The sequence below is a fragment of the Rhamphochromis sp. 'chilingali' genome (genome assembly GCF_963969265.1).
Source record: "Rhamphochromis sp. 'chilingali' genome assembly, chromosome: 8".
NCBI lineage: Eukaryota > Metazoa > Chordata > Actinopteri > Cichliformes > Cichlidae > Rhamphochromis > Rhamphochromis sp. 'chilingali'.
The window spans coordinates 8145539-8161790 of NC_137935.1; the positions used below are offsets into that span (position 1 = coordinate 8145539).

General features: G+C 40.2%; 1 protein-coding gene across 2 annotated transcripts; it reads right to left on the reverse strand.

Annotated features, from left to right (window-relative positions):
• Positions 1–445: 445 nt before the first annotated feature.
• Positions 446–15907, reverse strand: LOC308401295 (capZ-interacting protein). 2 transcript variants are annotated; one of them, XM_080889455.1, is made up of 6 exons: positions 15580–15907; positions 3345–3428; positions 3137–3202; positions 2513–2581; positions 1567–1779; positions 446–1041 (listed from the first exon to the last, which is right to left on the reverse strand). In XM_080889455.1, exons 1-6 carry the CDS (start codon positions 15583–15585, stop codon positions 631–633), a joined length of 849 nt encoding a protein of 282 aa, XP_080745581.1. In that variant the 5' UTR covers positions 15586–15907; the 3' UTR covers positions 446–630. The 2 variants fall into 2 exon arrangements, with proteins under 2 accessions (XP_080745581.1, XP_080745580.1); XM_080889454.1 differs by having other exon boundaries at positions 3345–3431; positions 15580–15904.
• Between the last annotated feature and the right edge of the window lie 345 nt (positions 15908–16252).

Sequence of the window (16252 nt, forward strand, 5' to 3'; positions counted from 1 at the left end):
TTTCTGTGCATGATTTCACAGTAGCACTGTGATTTCTATATTTTGAAGTATACAAAATAAAAAGACAAGCATAGATCAACATACATTAATAACAAAACAACTAAGTTAAAATTACATACTTTGCTTAAAGTACTTTGGTATGACGTCAAAGCATTTATATATCTGCTTACATATATATGAACTATCTAATACATTTTTGCCTCTTACCAACCCACAACGTGGTAGCTTTAAACACTTCTGTGGATGTGTCAGGTACTCCTGATATGGAAGTGCACTCTTGACATTTCGACAAAGAAACATTTGCATTAAAAAAGAAAATTATAAAACAGGAGTCTTACAGACTTGGTACGACATGATGGATGTTTCCTGTGCTCAGGGAATACAGCATTAACTGCCATACTCATTTCCATGTGCACAAGCAGCTGCTTCTCATGACTCTCCAGTGTTTTGTTTTGTTTTTTAACTTATCAGCCAGTAGTAGGCGACAGAGGGACTTAAGAGCTGATATAAAGAGATAAAACCTGAATAAAATAACTCTTAAGGAGGAGTATTTCTCTAACAGTTTCTCAGAAAAGCACTGAATAACTTATTCATATATTTGGTATTTTTCATGTAAACATTCACACCCTCTCACTTCCCTCCTTCATCTGCCTCCTGAGGTGTCTCTCCCTGCCTTTCTTCTGCCCTAATGTCACCTTCTTTCTGCTCGGCAGGCTCTGAAGCCTGCTGTTCCTCCTTCGAAGCATCAGAGCTTCGGTCTTGTTCTGCTTCATGCTCCATGTCTTCCCTGTTGTCGTGGTCGCTTTTTGTCATTTCAGCGTTTGCAGTTTCACAGTCCCCTTCCTTGTTTTCAGCTTCTTTAAGACTACATTCAGCTTCCTCTGATGGGCTGTCCAAAACCTGGTTCTTGACCCCATTTTCTTTTGGGCTGCACAGTTCACATGGGGACAGTCCACTCCCGAAGCCTTCCGCCTCCTCTCCAGCTGATCTCCTGTGCTGTCTTGTGGGCAGTCGCCTTTTAAATGACAGTCGTGCGCGGGTCTGTGTGGAAAAAATAAGCAAAAGGATTAATTTTACATCTGTAAGAGTGTGCAGGTTTTCAGCTTTAAATGATGCAAGTAACTGTTTAGGTTTAATCAGCATATGCGTGACAGCACCAAACAAATGACACCCAGGGACTCTAACTAGGCTAAGGGGATTATATCCTCAATCCACCCAGCAGGAGCACACATGAACTACAGGAGCATCTTGCTTGAGCTTATCCAAGGCCGGCCTGTTTAAACAGACGTTGCAGAACCCCCACTGAGAAGCACGTCAGTAGGGATGGGGGGGAAATGTACCTGGCTGTGGTATCACAGCTTATTCGGCAATTAGCGTGAGAAACACGGGGCTTCAATGTGACAGCAACTCATGTTGGTCATTTTGTGTCAAAAGTCACACAAAATTCACCACGAAACATAAAAGAAAGTTAAAGGTGTCATGTAAGGTGCATTTTGGCCTTCTGAAAGTTCAAAGTAATAAGATAAAAGTAGCCTAACTATACTATAAGGAGGAAGCACACAGCACCTTGTTGATGCTTGGCAATGGGGTCCCTTCAGGAGGGCTGCCGAAGCTGATGGGTTCCTCCTCTTCACTGGATTGATGCGAGGGTTGCAGGGTGGGAGTCAGAGGGCTCAGGCGGCTGCAGGGCATGGTGGGGGACAGCGGTGCCTGTGGCAGTTTCACCTCTGGAGTCTTTGGTGAAGGCAGCAGAGCAGTGGGTGACAGAGCGAGGTTGGCCTGAAGGGCAGGAGGGAAGATCCTGAAGCCAAGATACTAAAATTCTTCCATGAATTTTAAACTTCAATAACTTATAAACATACCAGAATAACAGTTTACTGAAACACAGAACTTGCTTTATAAGGAGATTAGGTGAAGCAGAAACTAAACTCTAGCATTTCTTTGAACATGTGTAAATAATATTTCCAGTCACAACGTGAGCATCGTTCTTTGAAAACTGAATTTAACTCATTACTTTACAGGCCTACCTACTTGATATTGCTCTGCGTACAACTACAACATTCCAGTTTTAAAATGTCACTGCTATAAGTCTGTCCTTGAAAAATCAAAGTGCTACAAATAGCCGACAAATTAACCCCGCCAACTGATGTCCTACCTGCACCGGAGAGAAAAGAAAGAGGGAGAATCGGCAGCCCTTTTGTCCCATGGCTGCCCACCGTGTGAAATTGCAAACCAAAGGAACTCAAGTAGCAAGTTAAAGCCTCGCCAGAACCTCTGTAGTCTGTGATCCAATTAGCTCATTAATCTGTGCAGATTGCTGCATAAGGCACAAGCCTCTCCCCTTTTACCTCCCTGCATGTGAGCGGCTCAGGCACCAGTGAAAACAGAACAGCGGGTGGCAGTAATGCTTTAAAAAACAGACTCCTGAATACTCACTGCAATAACCCATCATTAGTGAGCTTTGCAGCTTTTTCCCCCCCTCCTTCACCAATGAACCATGTGTTGCACCAACCTGCAGTTTCTCAATGACGGCAGAGTTCTTCAGCTTGACTTTAATGGGATTTGGTGGAACAGCAGATTTCTGCCAGAGAACACAGTTAATGAAAGACAAACATACAGTGGATTCACAACTAATATTTGCTAAAAGCTAATATTTATCAAAAGTTAATATTTACTAAGAGCATTGGTTGATTGTGCTTTAAGGCGCTTTTTCTTATAAAGTAGCCCATTAAGGCATATGTCCTACCAGATGCTAAGAATTGTTATATACATTTAAACATATTTCAGTTTTGTTACTAACAAAATATACATTTTTATTGTTTTTTATGCTTATGTAACATTTCTGTTGTGCTTTTTATTGGCCCATAACTCAATGATAGATTTGCGTAGTTTGTTTGGCATGTTGTCATTTTACTGGGAGGAAAAACAACAGGCCTTTCCCAATGATTGAGGCAGAAGAAGAAAACCAAAAACACAAATAATAAAATACCACATTTATCAACATTACACTACCCACTATGTTGAAACTGTGAGGCTGCAATGAACATGCACAGTAAACAAATCCAAGTCTGTCTTCTGGGGACTTTCAAGAAGCCAAACGTAACACGCGGGTCAATGAACGAACGCGGTGACTCACATCTGACTCGTCGTTATCATCCGTTTGATTTCGCAACTTCAGGGAACACGGAGGTCGTCTTCGAGGCTACAAATTTAAGGGAAGAGAACGAGCAATGATTCACTAACTGCTTCCTTTAAGAAAGCACATATATTTGAATAATGTTCTGCACGGACATACATGTTTATAGACTTTTGTTTTGTTATACAGGACAAATAAAATGCATTACCTCGCCATTTGAGTTGGGTATTGGAAGAATATGACCTTTGAACTTTCCGGCCAGCTCAGCCACCGACGGCTTGGATGGAGAATTCTTCTGAAAGAAAGAAAAAAGGAGAAAAAGTGAAAAATACTGTATGAAAACTTAAATATACTGAAAAAAAAAAATAATTAGTTTTAGTATTTCACACACAGACTTCAAAGGTTAATGACAATTCCACAATCGTGACACAAGAACAGTGAATAATATGATAATATTAAGCAATATTTCTATATAGTGTGTATATACTATAACATGAAAAAATCAAAACCTTAAACATAATAGTGCATCAAGACTTTGTCATGGAAACCAAACTGTGGAACTGAAAGGCACTTTTAATTACACCCCCCCCTACTTGTCTAAGCTGAATGTTGTAACAAAGGGGTGTAACTTGCTGAACAAACAGAGCTAAAACATCATCCATTTTAATAAACATGGCATGTGCAGAAGGCAGCAGAACACAAATCATGTTCTAAGATTAAATAAAAAAAAAATAAATAAAAAAAAAGAAGTTTTTCGCTTCCTTCTTCTTAACAAGACTCCATCAGCGTGCCGGTTTAGTCAGGTCCTTAGAGGATCTCATCTAGAAAGCACAGGAAGTGAGCCCCCCCCCCCCCTCTTTCGCTCGGTCTCTGCAGCTGTTCCACATCACGCTGCAGCCTGTGACAGGAGGGACCTGTCCTCTGCTTCAAACTGTTATCACTTCTTGGCTGCTTTACTTTCAGTCTCTCCCACTATTCCCAAGCTGATTGCTAAACATCCCTCCTCCGCACTTTGCTTTGATGGCCAGTAACTCCACTCTACCGTGGCTTAAGTAATAAGTTTGCTGACTGTGTCAGACCTAAATCTAAATTGAGAAAAACAACATCAGTACTAGTTTTTTTCCCAGGGTCTAGGTGCATGTTATACCAAGTATTGGAACCGTGCATTAGCTGAGCTATTTGTTTGCATAAGTTGGCAGTCGAAGTTATGCCAGGACTGTGCAAATTCCAGTGCATGATGCAGCCTTTTAATGGTTTGCATTATATTCACTGCTTGTGGGACCCCTCCTTGTCTCTTTGTGGCTTTCATATTACATCTCATTACCATCATACTTTTATTGACCACTAAAAAGCTCGTGCCTCTCCTCACATCTGCGATTCCAGTCACATTTCCTGGGTGTGCACTCGCAGTTCACCCGCCTTGCACATTTTGAACTGTGGCCCATGAAAACATGGATCTCCCAGGCTTCATAGATAGACACATTCCACATTTTAATCACACGCCTTATTTTCCTTCCCCCCCCCTTGTTCTCAGCATGACCTCACCACCTTGCTCCCTCCACCCAAATACGTAATGGCACCAGCGAGCCTCGCAGTGCCTCTCGTAACATTTCTCTGCATTCTAATCCAGAGCCAGCCCTTTTCCTGAAATCTCTTTTGTCATTCACGATAAATAATAATTACAAGTGACCACCCACTCGTCATGCCATTATTTTGTAACCTCTAATTGTTTAACTATTTCCTGTCCTTCAAAAACAAATGCCTCCTTGAGAACAAAGTCAAAACACGTGCAGGGGACAGGAAGTGGAACTCTTTGTTTTGTATATCTATGCGCTGATGTTTTAGGTGAAGAAAGTCATGATTGCAGTTGGAAAATTGAAACTGCTTATGTGCAGGAAAAATACTACAAATTATTAAAATATGGAGAAGCAAGTAAAAGTAAAATTGATATATGTAAATGTCAAGAGGGTCTAGGAGTGTTAGTTATTTAACATCTGCACAGCTTCATAAGAACTAATTGGAGGTGCATTATTATTCTTTCATCCTTCTTTTATGTAAGCCCTTATCTTTAATGAGCTTCTTCATGTGGAACGAAAATAAATGTCACGCTCCATAAAAACTCCCGAATTTAATGACACTTAATACGCATTTATATAAGATGATAAATGTAATTCTGTTCATGCATAATGTAAAAATATCCAAGACGTGTATTATCAACACATCAGCAGTTACTTTAAAACTAGAGTCTTGCATATATTGAGGTAACACCCAAGACCATGCGACATACTGTCTGTGGACGTAAAAACAGTGGTTTTATTAGGTTTCTCATCAGCTTTGAGTTTCACAACATTTTACAGATACAAAGTCAGCACTCTTATGAAAAATGAAGTGCATCTTAACAACGCCAGTGACAAAAATCTTTTTCCTCTCAGCTCATGAACACATATAGCTTCATCAACTGTGTCACCAAGATGACAAAAAGGCTTCTGGTGGGTTATCACTACTACACATGCTTAACTTTGGTGGGACCCCAAGCTCAGTGGAAGAGTGGGAAACTATGTTTCACTATGAGCAGGGCAAACTATTTCTGGGGCTCTAGGCCTGGGAAAAAGCACCAGAGCTGTGTAGGCTTCCTGGATCACAGCTCTACTCTGTAACCCCCCGGCTCCTAAGAGAGTGTGTCCCTGGACATGCTAGACCACATCTGAAACATACCATAATCTAGCATACAGGGCAATTGAACATATCTAAAAAAGGAAATGCCTTCTAAAATGGTAAATGGCCTGTATTTGTATAGCGCTTTACTAGTCCCTAAGGACCCCAAAGCGCTTTACACATCCAGTCATCCACTCATTCACACACTGGTGATGGCAAGCTACATTGTAGCCACAGCCACCCTGGGGCGCACTGACAGAGGCGAGCCTGCCAGACACTGACGCCACTGGGCCCTCTGACCACCACCAGGCCCTCTGACCACCACCAGTAGGCAACAGGTGAAGTTTCTTGCCCAAGGACACAATGACCGAGACTGTCGGAGCCGGGGCTCGAACCGGCAACCTCCAATTACAAGACAAACTGCCAACTCTTGAGCCACGATTGCCCCATGTGTGACACACACAAAACCAGGCCCAGCTTAAATCCAAGAAAGCTTCCTGGAAATAGCTCATTTAGGTTCGCTTTTGCACAAATTAAAAGTGTTCTTACCATTCAATAGCTGCATTTTGATGCTTTCAGTAAGACTGGCGTTTAATGGATCAGAGGTAAAGTGTATCGTCTTTAAGTAAATGACTGACCGCAATAATATAAGCAGACATATGCACTATAGCCCCCACCCCAGCAAATATCTCCACACTGAACAACCACCAGCTTTGCAGTCTTTTTGACATCTAGTCGAGTTTGTAAAACAATATGAAATTGAAAGGTGTGAAGGAAAGCCACTGATGAAATATACTTCTCAAACATTGTCTAGATGTCTTTGTTTGGCTTTCTATCCAAAGAAGGTTTCGTTCCCCCCCCCCTGTATCAAGTAGGGGGGGGGGGGGGGGGGGGGGAGTCATCGATCGAGTGGACAGTGAGAACATCAGGAACTATAGCCACTGAGTAGACAATGTACTGCTCACACCACAGCTTTGTAAGGAGAGGATATCTATGACAGTGTAACATATTTACCATGTAACAATTTAAATAGATTTTAGATAAACATCATGGCTGCTGTAATACTTCCGGAGAACACCATGTAAGAGGATTCACTAAGATTTAGTTTGTTTAAAAAAAAAAAAAAAAAAAAGGTTCAATTTGTCTGGTTTTGTCAGAGTGAACCTGTATAATACTTGGAAACAAAATCCATTCATTGAATTCTATTATTGTAGGATATTTACCTTATAATATAATGTGCGCTATATCAATAAAACTGAGTCTTTGTGGTCATATGGTGACCAGTTTTGACCTGAGATGTAACGTCACCATTTTAGTCATGCTGGGACAGTACTTAATGGATGAGCCGTGTTAATTTCGTTGATTAATTCTTTTAGTCATAGTTTTTATCAACAAGCTTTTTTCCCCCTGACGATAACTAAATAAAAACTAATGCACAAGGACAAAAACTATGATAAAATGTATTCACACTTGCGTAGACATATAAAAACAAGATGAAAATGTTCTGGTCAGACAAAATCCAATCAGAGTTCATCAATTTGTGTAGAAAGGCGGGACGAGTTTGGAAGTGACCCAGAAGTACTCTCCTTGTGCCGTAAGGTTAGACATGAATTTGATCTGCCGCCGACAAATGGAGCGGGAGGAGGCAAGCTCCCATGCTCCCTGTTTCTCATGAATACGTGATAAAATGTCAACACATGGGATGATAATAAGAGTAGACGCATTACACTTTTGATTTAAGGAAAATAAGACGCTTTGTAACTTTTGTAACACTTCGTTTTAGCCAGTCTACAATAATGTTACGATATTTAGTCAACTAAAACTAGAGTAAATGGGGAAAAAAAAAAAAAAAAAAAAAAAAAAAAAAAAAAAAAAGGAATTTAGATACTAAATTATGATTATAACTAAATCAAAATTTGCTGCCAAGTTAACACTGCCCGTGAGAACGGAAATATTTGATGCAGTCACATCAAATACTTTAAATCCTCATTTATCTGAGTGTGTGATGTTGGGGCACCCTGATATACAAAGAGCACGGCAAACAGTCAAATATCACTTCTGCTGGGTGGTCACAGGGTTGGGGTCAAACACGAATGCATCTGAAGAGATTTAGGAAAAATGTGGATATTATCTACTAGAGTAATCAATAGATAAAGTGAGAAAATTAGAAAAAGTAAAATTGTACTAACAGTGGGACCAAAACTGGAGACTCCCGTTTGCCATCAGGAAGACGTTTCTATGGTTACCTATGAGGTTTAACAGTGTCTTTAAATAACTAACTGAGAAATTAAGGTGCTACAATTTCTTTAAAATCAATATACTGCGCTAAAAAGATATTTTGAAATTGCTAAGAAAATTATCTACGAATTCCACATTTTCTCTGTGGGCTGTGCTTAGAGACACAAAGGTTATTGCTAACCAGTGCCTTAATTTTTAGGCTGTGGATGGAGACACGAGGTTTACTGTATGACTAGCAGAAGGAGAACAGAGAGACCACAGATCACACAAAACCAGTTATTGTCCGTTCCTGTGATTCCCATTTCCAGAGGCAGGAGAGAAGAAGCACATGATGTTAGTCTGCGTAAATCTTAAACATATCTGCTTGTGCAATTGTCTGAGAGCAAGAAGCCATGTACATAAAGGAGCTGATAAAGGTGCTGTCTGGCGCAGGATCTTTTAACTCTCAATCCTAATAATGTCTAACTGGCGAGCCTCAGGGTGTGGATCGGTGAAAGTGAAGATAAATACAGCACACAGCTGTTCAGCAAGACTTTGTTCCATAGGTTCACCAAGCCTAATGGCTTCAGTTTGAGTCTGCAGACTTTTCACAAGTCAGCGTGTTCTGCCAGGGGGAAAACCACCACAGTTAGCAGCTCCCTTCTGCCTACACATGTTAAGTGGCGAGAGAACAGACAGGCACTTTCTTGCTAGCTGCATTTCCAGGAAAACATGATGTGTTTTTGGACCAGACCTCATCTGAATATGTCAGTTTTCCACTGCCCATTACTGGCACCACCGTTGTGTGTTTTCACTTACGTGTGCTAGTGTTATAAAAGGTCCTGAATCAGAGGGATGAGGTAAATGGACAAACTCATTCACTTGTTGCTGCAGCCTCCGGGGAAATGGGAGGTACTGCAGACACAGCCTAACACTGTCGACTGAGGAGACAAATATTAAATAAGCATCCAGAGAAAAGGAAAACAAATCCAAATGACCCGAGAACAGAAAGCTGCAGATAAAGTTATTTTTCCCAAGAATACCCAGAAGGCCAGAACACATTTTTCTCAAATGTGATAAATGCACCAACAATATCAATATCCCAAGTGACTTTAACTGCGATTTGATTAAGAAATTGTTAATGTGGGAATGCACTGTTTAACAAGAATCTGAGAAACAAAAGCTACCAGAATATGTGAACAGCTCATGGTAGAGATTACAGCTCCCAAACATTTGAACTTATTCAGGAAAACTTTAGTGAGTCTCACAGGGCTCTGGTATTCTCATTCACTCTGATCCAAACAGCACAATGACAAGCCATCAGCATAGTGAATCAGATGGTTGACATTGTGGACTAAAGAACACAGACAGTCACGGGATGACATCATTCAGTGAAGTCACTTTAATTACATGGTACCTGCAGTGTGCCAGAGGATCTGGGATCTGTTCAGGCATAGCGATCATATTTTGGCAGTTTGGCAATAGCCTGAATAGTGTAGTGATGGAGTAAAGGGATTTGAAGTGGCACATAAGTATGAAACTGGATGTAGACAGTGACATTATATATGCTGCTTGTGAATAAAACATTATTTTTTCCCCATGATTTCTTTCTGTTGGGAATTCAATCTATCCTCCCACTTTTCCACTACTCTACCACTTCCTCTTCCCAACATTTTCTTAACTCCATTCCTGGCACCACAATATTCTGCTAATGAGAGTTGAACTGCATGCGTTTCTAGATCATTTCAAGCAAACTTAAGGCTTTCAGACCGGAGATTGTGCAACAAACAACCACCCTGTACAGCAGGATGTCATTTGTGTTTCAACTGAAAACCTTACAGTTTGACTTTACCCTACTACCACAACCACAGAGACCCGAGTAGTATCTACATGTCACCTGTGTTCTACACTAACTAAGGATAGTTTCAAATCTTATTTAGTGAATTTATAAAAATTTGATTAGGTTTCCAAACAGTATATGTGGACAGGTTAGCCCAACATCAGCCTGCTACAACGTTTAAACTGAATCATAATTTTACTGGCAGTAGAAAGTCTCTAAAAAGAACATGGTGGCACAGTTTAGGTTTGCTAAGTTTAACTGAACAAACCACAAGACTTTTGATGATTTGGTCTTGTTTTGCAGCCAGATAACATCTTGCTGTCATTGACTCGTACAGCAGCTCCTATGTACACCGCAGTATTCTTGAGTCACATGTGAGGCTATATGTCACACAGCTAAAGGTTGACCGAATCTGGGTCATTCAACAGGACGATCATTTCAAACTTCCCAGAAAATCTGTAATGAAATGGCCAAACATCAGCCTGACAGAAACACGCTGGTGTGATGTTAAGAGCTGTGCATAAACGAATGACCACAAAACTCAAAGAACATTGTAAAGAAAAGTGGGCCGAAATTCCTCCACAGCGATGCGAGAGACTGATAAAGTCATACAGAAAACAATTTCTTTGAATTTTTGCCACAGCAGAAAAAAGATATTGAATTGTTGGGCCTACATAGATTTTTACAAGACTGCATGAAGTGCTATGAAAACTCTTTTTCACATGACTGTACATGCCCAAACCCACAGGATGCACGTGTCTTCCAAGCTACAACAACCTAAAAATCTCAATACCTTTCACACAGTACATTCAATAATAAAGCAACAATGATGAAATCATAAATATTCAACATCTTAAAGAGGTTGCAAGATTTTCCTTTTTAAGAAAAATGCAAAAGTAAATGTGGGAAAAAGGGCAATTGCAAACTATGTGCATCTTGCAGCATTTATTGCATTTGCACTACTTTCTGCCAAAAAAGGAAATCAAGAGCATGGCTAAATGCCACATTTAGAAGAGGGTGGTTGAAGAGGTGCAGGTAGCAGGGGTTAACTGTTCTGCAGGGAGATTTGTAAGAAATGTATAAACTCATGATGATAGTGTTTTTGTAGTTTCCACTTCCTCTGTTTGGCTCACTGTTCTCAAAATCCTTCTGCACGTACCTCACATTTTTTAGACTTTGCGCTGAAAAGTCAGCATGTTTGAGAAGCTGCAGATGTCTAAGACAGCACAAACAGCCCCCCCGGCCTTTACAAACTTAAATGGCTTTGACTGCAATAACTTGTACCCTGTCAGCTCTGTCAAGATGAAGATCTCAAGAACTTGCCTGCAATAACAAAGCTGGGCCAGAAGTTGTGTTGCCAGCATTCAAATTACAATGATTTCTTCATGGTGTACATGCATGCGTTCATGGTGTAATTTTTAAGGGCAAACAACATGCGTGTTTTGCTTCTACATATCAGTGTCCTCTGCGTTATCTCTTCTGTAGTTCCCACCCCACACACAGTATCTCTCTGCTTCACGCATTGCTTTGAACTGTTAGCTCTGACGAAGTCTCGTCCTGATAGCAGAACCTTTTGGTCTGTGTGGGCTGCAAATAACAACATTGTTTAGGAAAAGAACAAAAGTGTTGCAGTAAAACGCAGCAAAGGCATTTAGAGGATTATGGGGCTTAATGAATCATTTGATCGGTCGTAAAGGTGCAAATAGCCTCCTATGACTCGAGGTGCTATAATGAGGGTCGACGTGGAGAAGTAACTTCAAGCAGCAAAGCAGAGAGTAGACATATGCAACACAAGGAGACATAAAATGCCTTACTTTGAATTAAACTTGGGCAATTTCACATCTGATGGGAACAATTAAACTGCTTCAGCCAGCTGCAGAATCAAGCCCATTTGTCAACCAAACACATTGTGTGCATCCCTCAGGCGTGAAAAATATTATAAATTTACCCAGTTCTGATTTTTTCCCCTCCAACTCCATTTTTTAGATCATCTCATCTTTTATTGTTGCAGCTCACTTCTTGCTGAATGAACCGCCACCGACTCCTAGTATGATTATTGTCATACTAAGGAGGATGATTATTGTCTGCAGACAATAATCTTCGTCTCCCTCTCCAGACAATAATCATTGCACTCATTCATACAGTGCATCTGCATCTTCATCTGGGAACATGCACTGCAAACATTATCAGAGAATCTAAGCATTTTTAAGGAGTGCAAGTTACTTTTTTGTAATGAGCATAGTCCAACTCTCATGTCAACAACAGTTAAGTTAGGCCCCCCAAAAAAGTTTTTATTTTCACCCTGTTACTGTTATCCCCAGGGAAACTGCATGCATTGTGAAATAATCAAGAAAAACTGCAAAGAGCAATAAGATTCTGCATGAAATTATTTTGCGATTACATCCTTTTGGAAGTCAAAGCTTTTGTATAACAAAAATAAAGTTAAAATAAGTAATAAGTAATTAGCCTATAGAAAGCACAAGTTAACTACAAGATGCTGGCTGTTTGTCCAAATGTCACCCAACTCATCCCAACAATGCTCAAAACTGTTTTGGAAACATAAGTGAATTTTATTAACTGTAAAAGTCACAAAACATTGAACAGACACCCCACTGTGTGTGCTTTAAACGGAGATATAGCCATAACGACTCCGTGACTCAGAGGATAGGCCACAGTGTCTTCCACTTTCCTTGATCTTAGTGTTTTGCATTCCACTGAGTTTCACGGTCAGTTAGGTGTCTGTTTTATGTTTGCTACAGAGTGGACCATTCATTCGGTGTACTGAAACATGGCACATTAGCACTGGTTAGGAAAACAAGGCAAGGCCCATCAACAGGAATTAAAAAATAAAAAAAAAAACACTGTCCAAATCACACATATATGGGTTTATTTTACCACACATTGTCTAACATTTATGCAAATGAGTGTAGCGTATGTTTAGTGAGATAGTACCTCATTTGCATTTTTAAATGAGAAAGTAATTAACTCGGAAAGTTTCACGGTGATATCTTTGAGATAAACCGTTTTCAGATAAAAACCGAGGGTATATTACCACAGGCATGAGTACATTTATTTTTTGCCAACCATTTTTGAGCTGAAATGTCAGCAGTACATGTCCCAGTTTTATTCCTACCTATCCACTGAAGTATTTTTCCAACACATTCTTGGAGTAACAACCTTTGTTACCTTTGTTTGCAAATTAGCATGAGCTTAGATAAATAATGCCAGAAGTTTCTTCCTGTTAAAAAGGAGTTTTTCCTTCTCCCAGTCACCAAGTGCTTGCTCTTAGGCAGTCGTCTAATTGTTGGGGTTTGTTCTGCATCGTTGTACCATTTTTACCTTGCAGCATTAACCACCTTGAGGTGACTGTTGTTGGGATTTCGAGTTAAATAAAACTGAATTTAAATAAAGCCACAGGTGCATGTGAAAGTAAAAAAGTCACCAAGTTTAATGGTGATCGGGAATATACATGTTTATTTTCTTTCTTTTTTTACTCTTTTCGTCTGTAGTTGTAGTATACAACCTTTGACAATGGACTACATGTACCAGTGACTGCAGCGCTGCGAGCACCATTTAAAAAGACATGTTGTTGTAATGCAAAAGTGGAAAAACTAACTCATTAGCAAATGTCTGGCTGGTACAGACTGAGTTTCTGTGTTATTGGTCTCTTTACTTAGGATTACATAATAAATGTGCATGCCATATGGTTGGCAATGCGATCTCAAATACTCAGTCCTCCAGCTGTGGGGATGTTTTTCCATGAGAGGAAAACCACCACACATGCATATACAGTACTAATTTTCAGGTGTTTGTGCACATACACACAAACACACAGTTAGAGTTCCTAGAAGGGAAACACAAAGTTTAAGAACTTCCATGTGTTAATCTTCTCCTTAGGCTGGCTTGAAGGCGGTGACGTAAATCAACATTTGTGACCGTGACCCATTCTTTGACTATGCTAGAACCACACATTGGCCACCATTAGCATGTGACATCCAAAACTAAGCTAAAGACACTTTGATGACAAATTTCACTTCACTAATTGTGGTAATTGCGGAAAGACCAAATGAGCTCAGTCATCAATAGATCCATGAAACTGCTGACAGGTAATAGCAGAATATCCGGGTCTATATGCTGTTCACAGGCTCCCAAATCAAGTCACACTGGGTTTTTTTAGAGGGTACAGAAAATGCATCAAATGCACATCAAAGCTTTGCTTCAGGATGAAAGTTCAGTTTTTGATTATTTTTTATTTTAACAGTTTCATTTCACTGGAAGTATTTCAAATCATAAATACTTGTTTGTTAAACGCTCTTATCTTTCAAGATTTGAAGGTGGTCCCTATTTGCTACACAAAAAGTCGAATAAACTCGCAAGGTGAACAAGTCGAAAGCAATTCTAAAGAATGTGAGATCGGTTTTGTTCTCCGTCTTCTTCTGTGGTTGGAGAAAAGGGGTATTTCTGCTATTTTCCACATGAGATTAAAAAAACTTAATAATGATGTCTGAGGGAACAGCTTGTTTTGCAGGGAGGAGGCCGGGAACCTGTGAGCACACAGTGCAGGGGAAGACTGAACAGACTTCCTGCGGCACCCACGGTGTGGGACGGAGAGATTTCGCAGGTCTTTCCTCCCCACTGCTGTCAGACTCCACAACAAAGACTTTAACTGAACAAACACACACATCCACACATGTGCAATAACACTAAGTGCAATAATCTTTTCTGGCATCGTTGTATTTTTACTCAGTTGTATATAGCATTCGTATTCTATTTTTATCTTATTGTATATTTTTATTCTATTTTATTCTACTGTATATAGTATATTATTTTATTCTATTCTGTACAGCTGTGTACTGTATTTATTCTTATTGTATTCTAATTTTTTGCGTCATAACTTTTGCACTGTCCACTTCCTGCTGTGACAAAACAAATTTCCCACGTGTGGGACTAATAAAGGTTATCTTATCTTATCTTATCTTATCTTATACCATAAAGAAGAGCTCGTGTTCTTTCTTTTAGCTTCAGCACAAGTGAGTAAAGGAAAGTTTGGGTTCTGAGAAGTGGCAGGAACCCCCAAAAGTCCTTACAGAAGACTTAAAATTAATAAAATAGCAGTTTGAACTGTAAATTTGCCATCGCGGCAAAACAGCATCTGGTGAAAGATGTTCTAAGAGTTCCGTTTCCTTCCTCTACACTGCTGTTGTGTTGTTAAATTGTGACCACAAACCTGTTATTGAAGCATATCAGCCGGAGGCTCAAACACACAGAGCCAAATAGGTTAAAATTGGTGTGTCTTTAGTCTCTATGCTTCAAAAACACACACACACACACACACACACACACACACACACACACACACACACACACACACACACACACACAAAAAGAAAAATCCAAAAAGTGAGTCTGAGTTTAAAAGCACATCACGCTGCTATCACGTGCTGATTGCTATCACAAACCACACTATATGATCATCTTAGTAAAGACATAGGACACGCTCATAATGAACCATTGGTCAAACATTTGTTAAAACATTGCGCAAACAAGTCCCAGTTCCCCCACAAATATCCCAGTAATAATACTGAGCACAAATAAACTCTCCTATGATGCAATGCCTTAATTTCAACCACACAGTCTCTACACACAACCAGATTAAATGTTAAAAACATCTGGCTTCAGAGCACGGGCTGCATAACGACTGCGCTCGGAGTCATATATATATAGTTTCTACCTCCATCCTGTTGAATGTGGAAAAGACCGTCCCCTCCTGCGTAATTCTCTCCTTTTCGGCCTCTTGGAGCGAACTGCTGGGTTGTGAGGAAGGTGAGAGCGGGGAGAAGCGTAGCTCGTAGATAGAAACTCTGTGTTTATATCTGGAGCCAAATCAGCCTCATGGAGGTGGGAGGAGCGGGCAACTTTCACGCGCATTTGGCTCCTTCAACGCCGTCAAGTCAGTCGGATTGAAAATGCCACTTTTCCCAAAGCCTTTCAAAATAAAACGCACTTTGCCGTCACTCAAAATTACTTTTGTCTTGCAGGTTTGGCAGCTGCAGGGCCGGTCCGTGGCATAGGCCGTATAGGCAAATGCTAAGGGCGCCGTCCATCAGGGGGCGCCACGCCAGTGCCACAAATGTTGAAAAAAAAAGAAAAGTTGGTACTATTATTTCTAAATACAAAAAATAATCCCACGTTAATTAAAATGCAAAGTAAAGCTTATTTAATAGAAATATTATTTGTTACAACATTACGCCCCCCCCGCACGGTGCGCCCCCTCCCTTCCCGTATCATGGTTCCTTTTGGACGTCACCACATCAAAAAATCAACACAAGATGTCAAAACGGCCAAAACTGTCAGGTGCCCAGGGAAGAAAAAAGAGAAAAGAAGAGGAGGAGAAACGAGAAAAA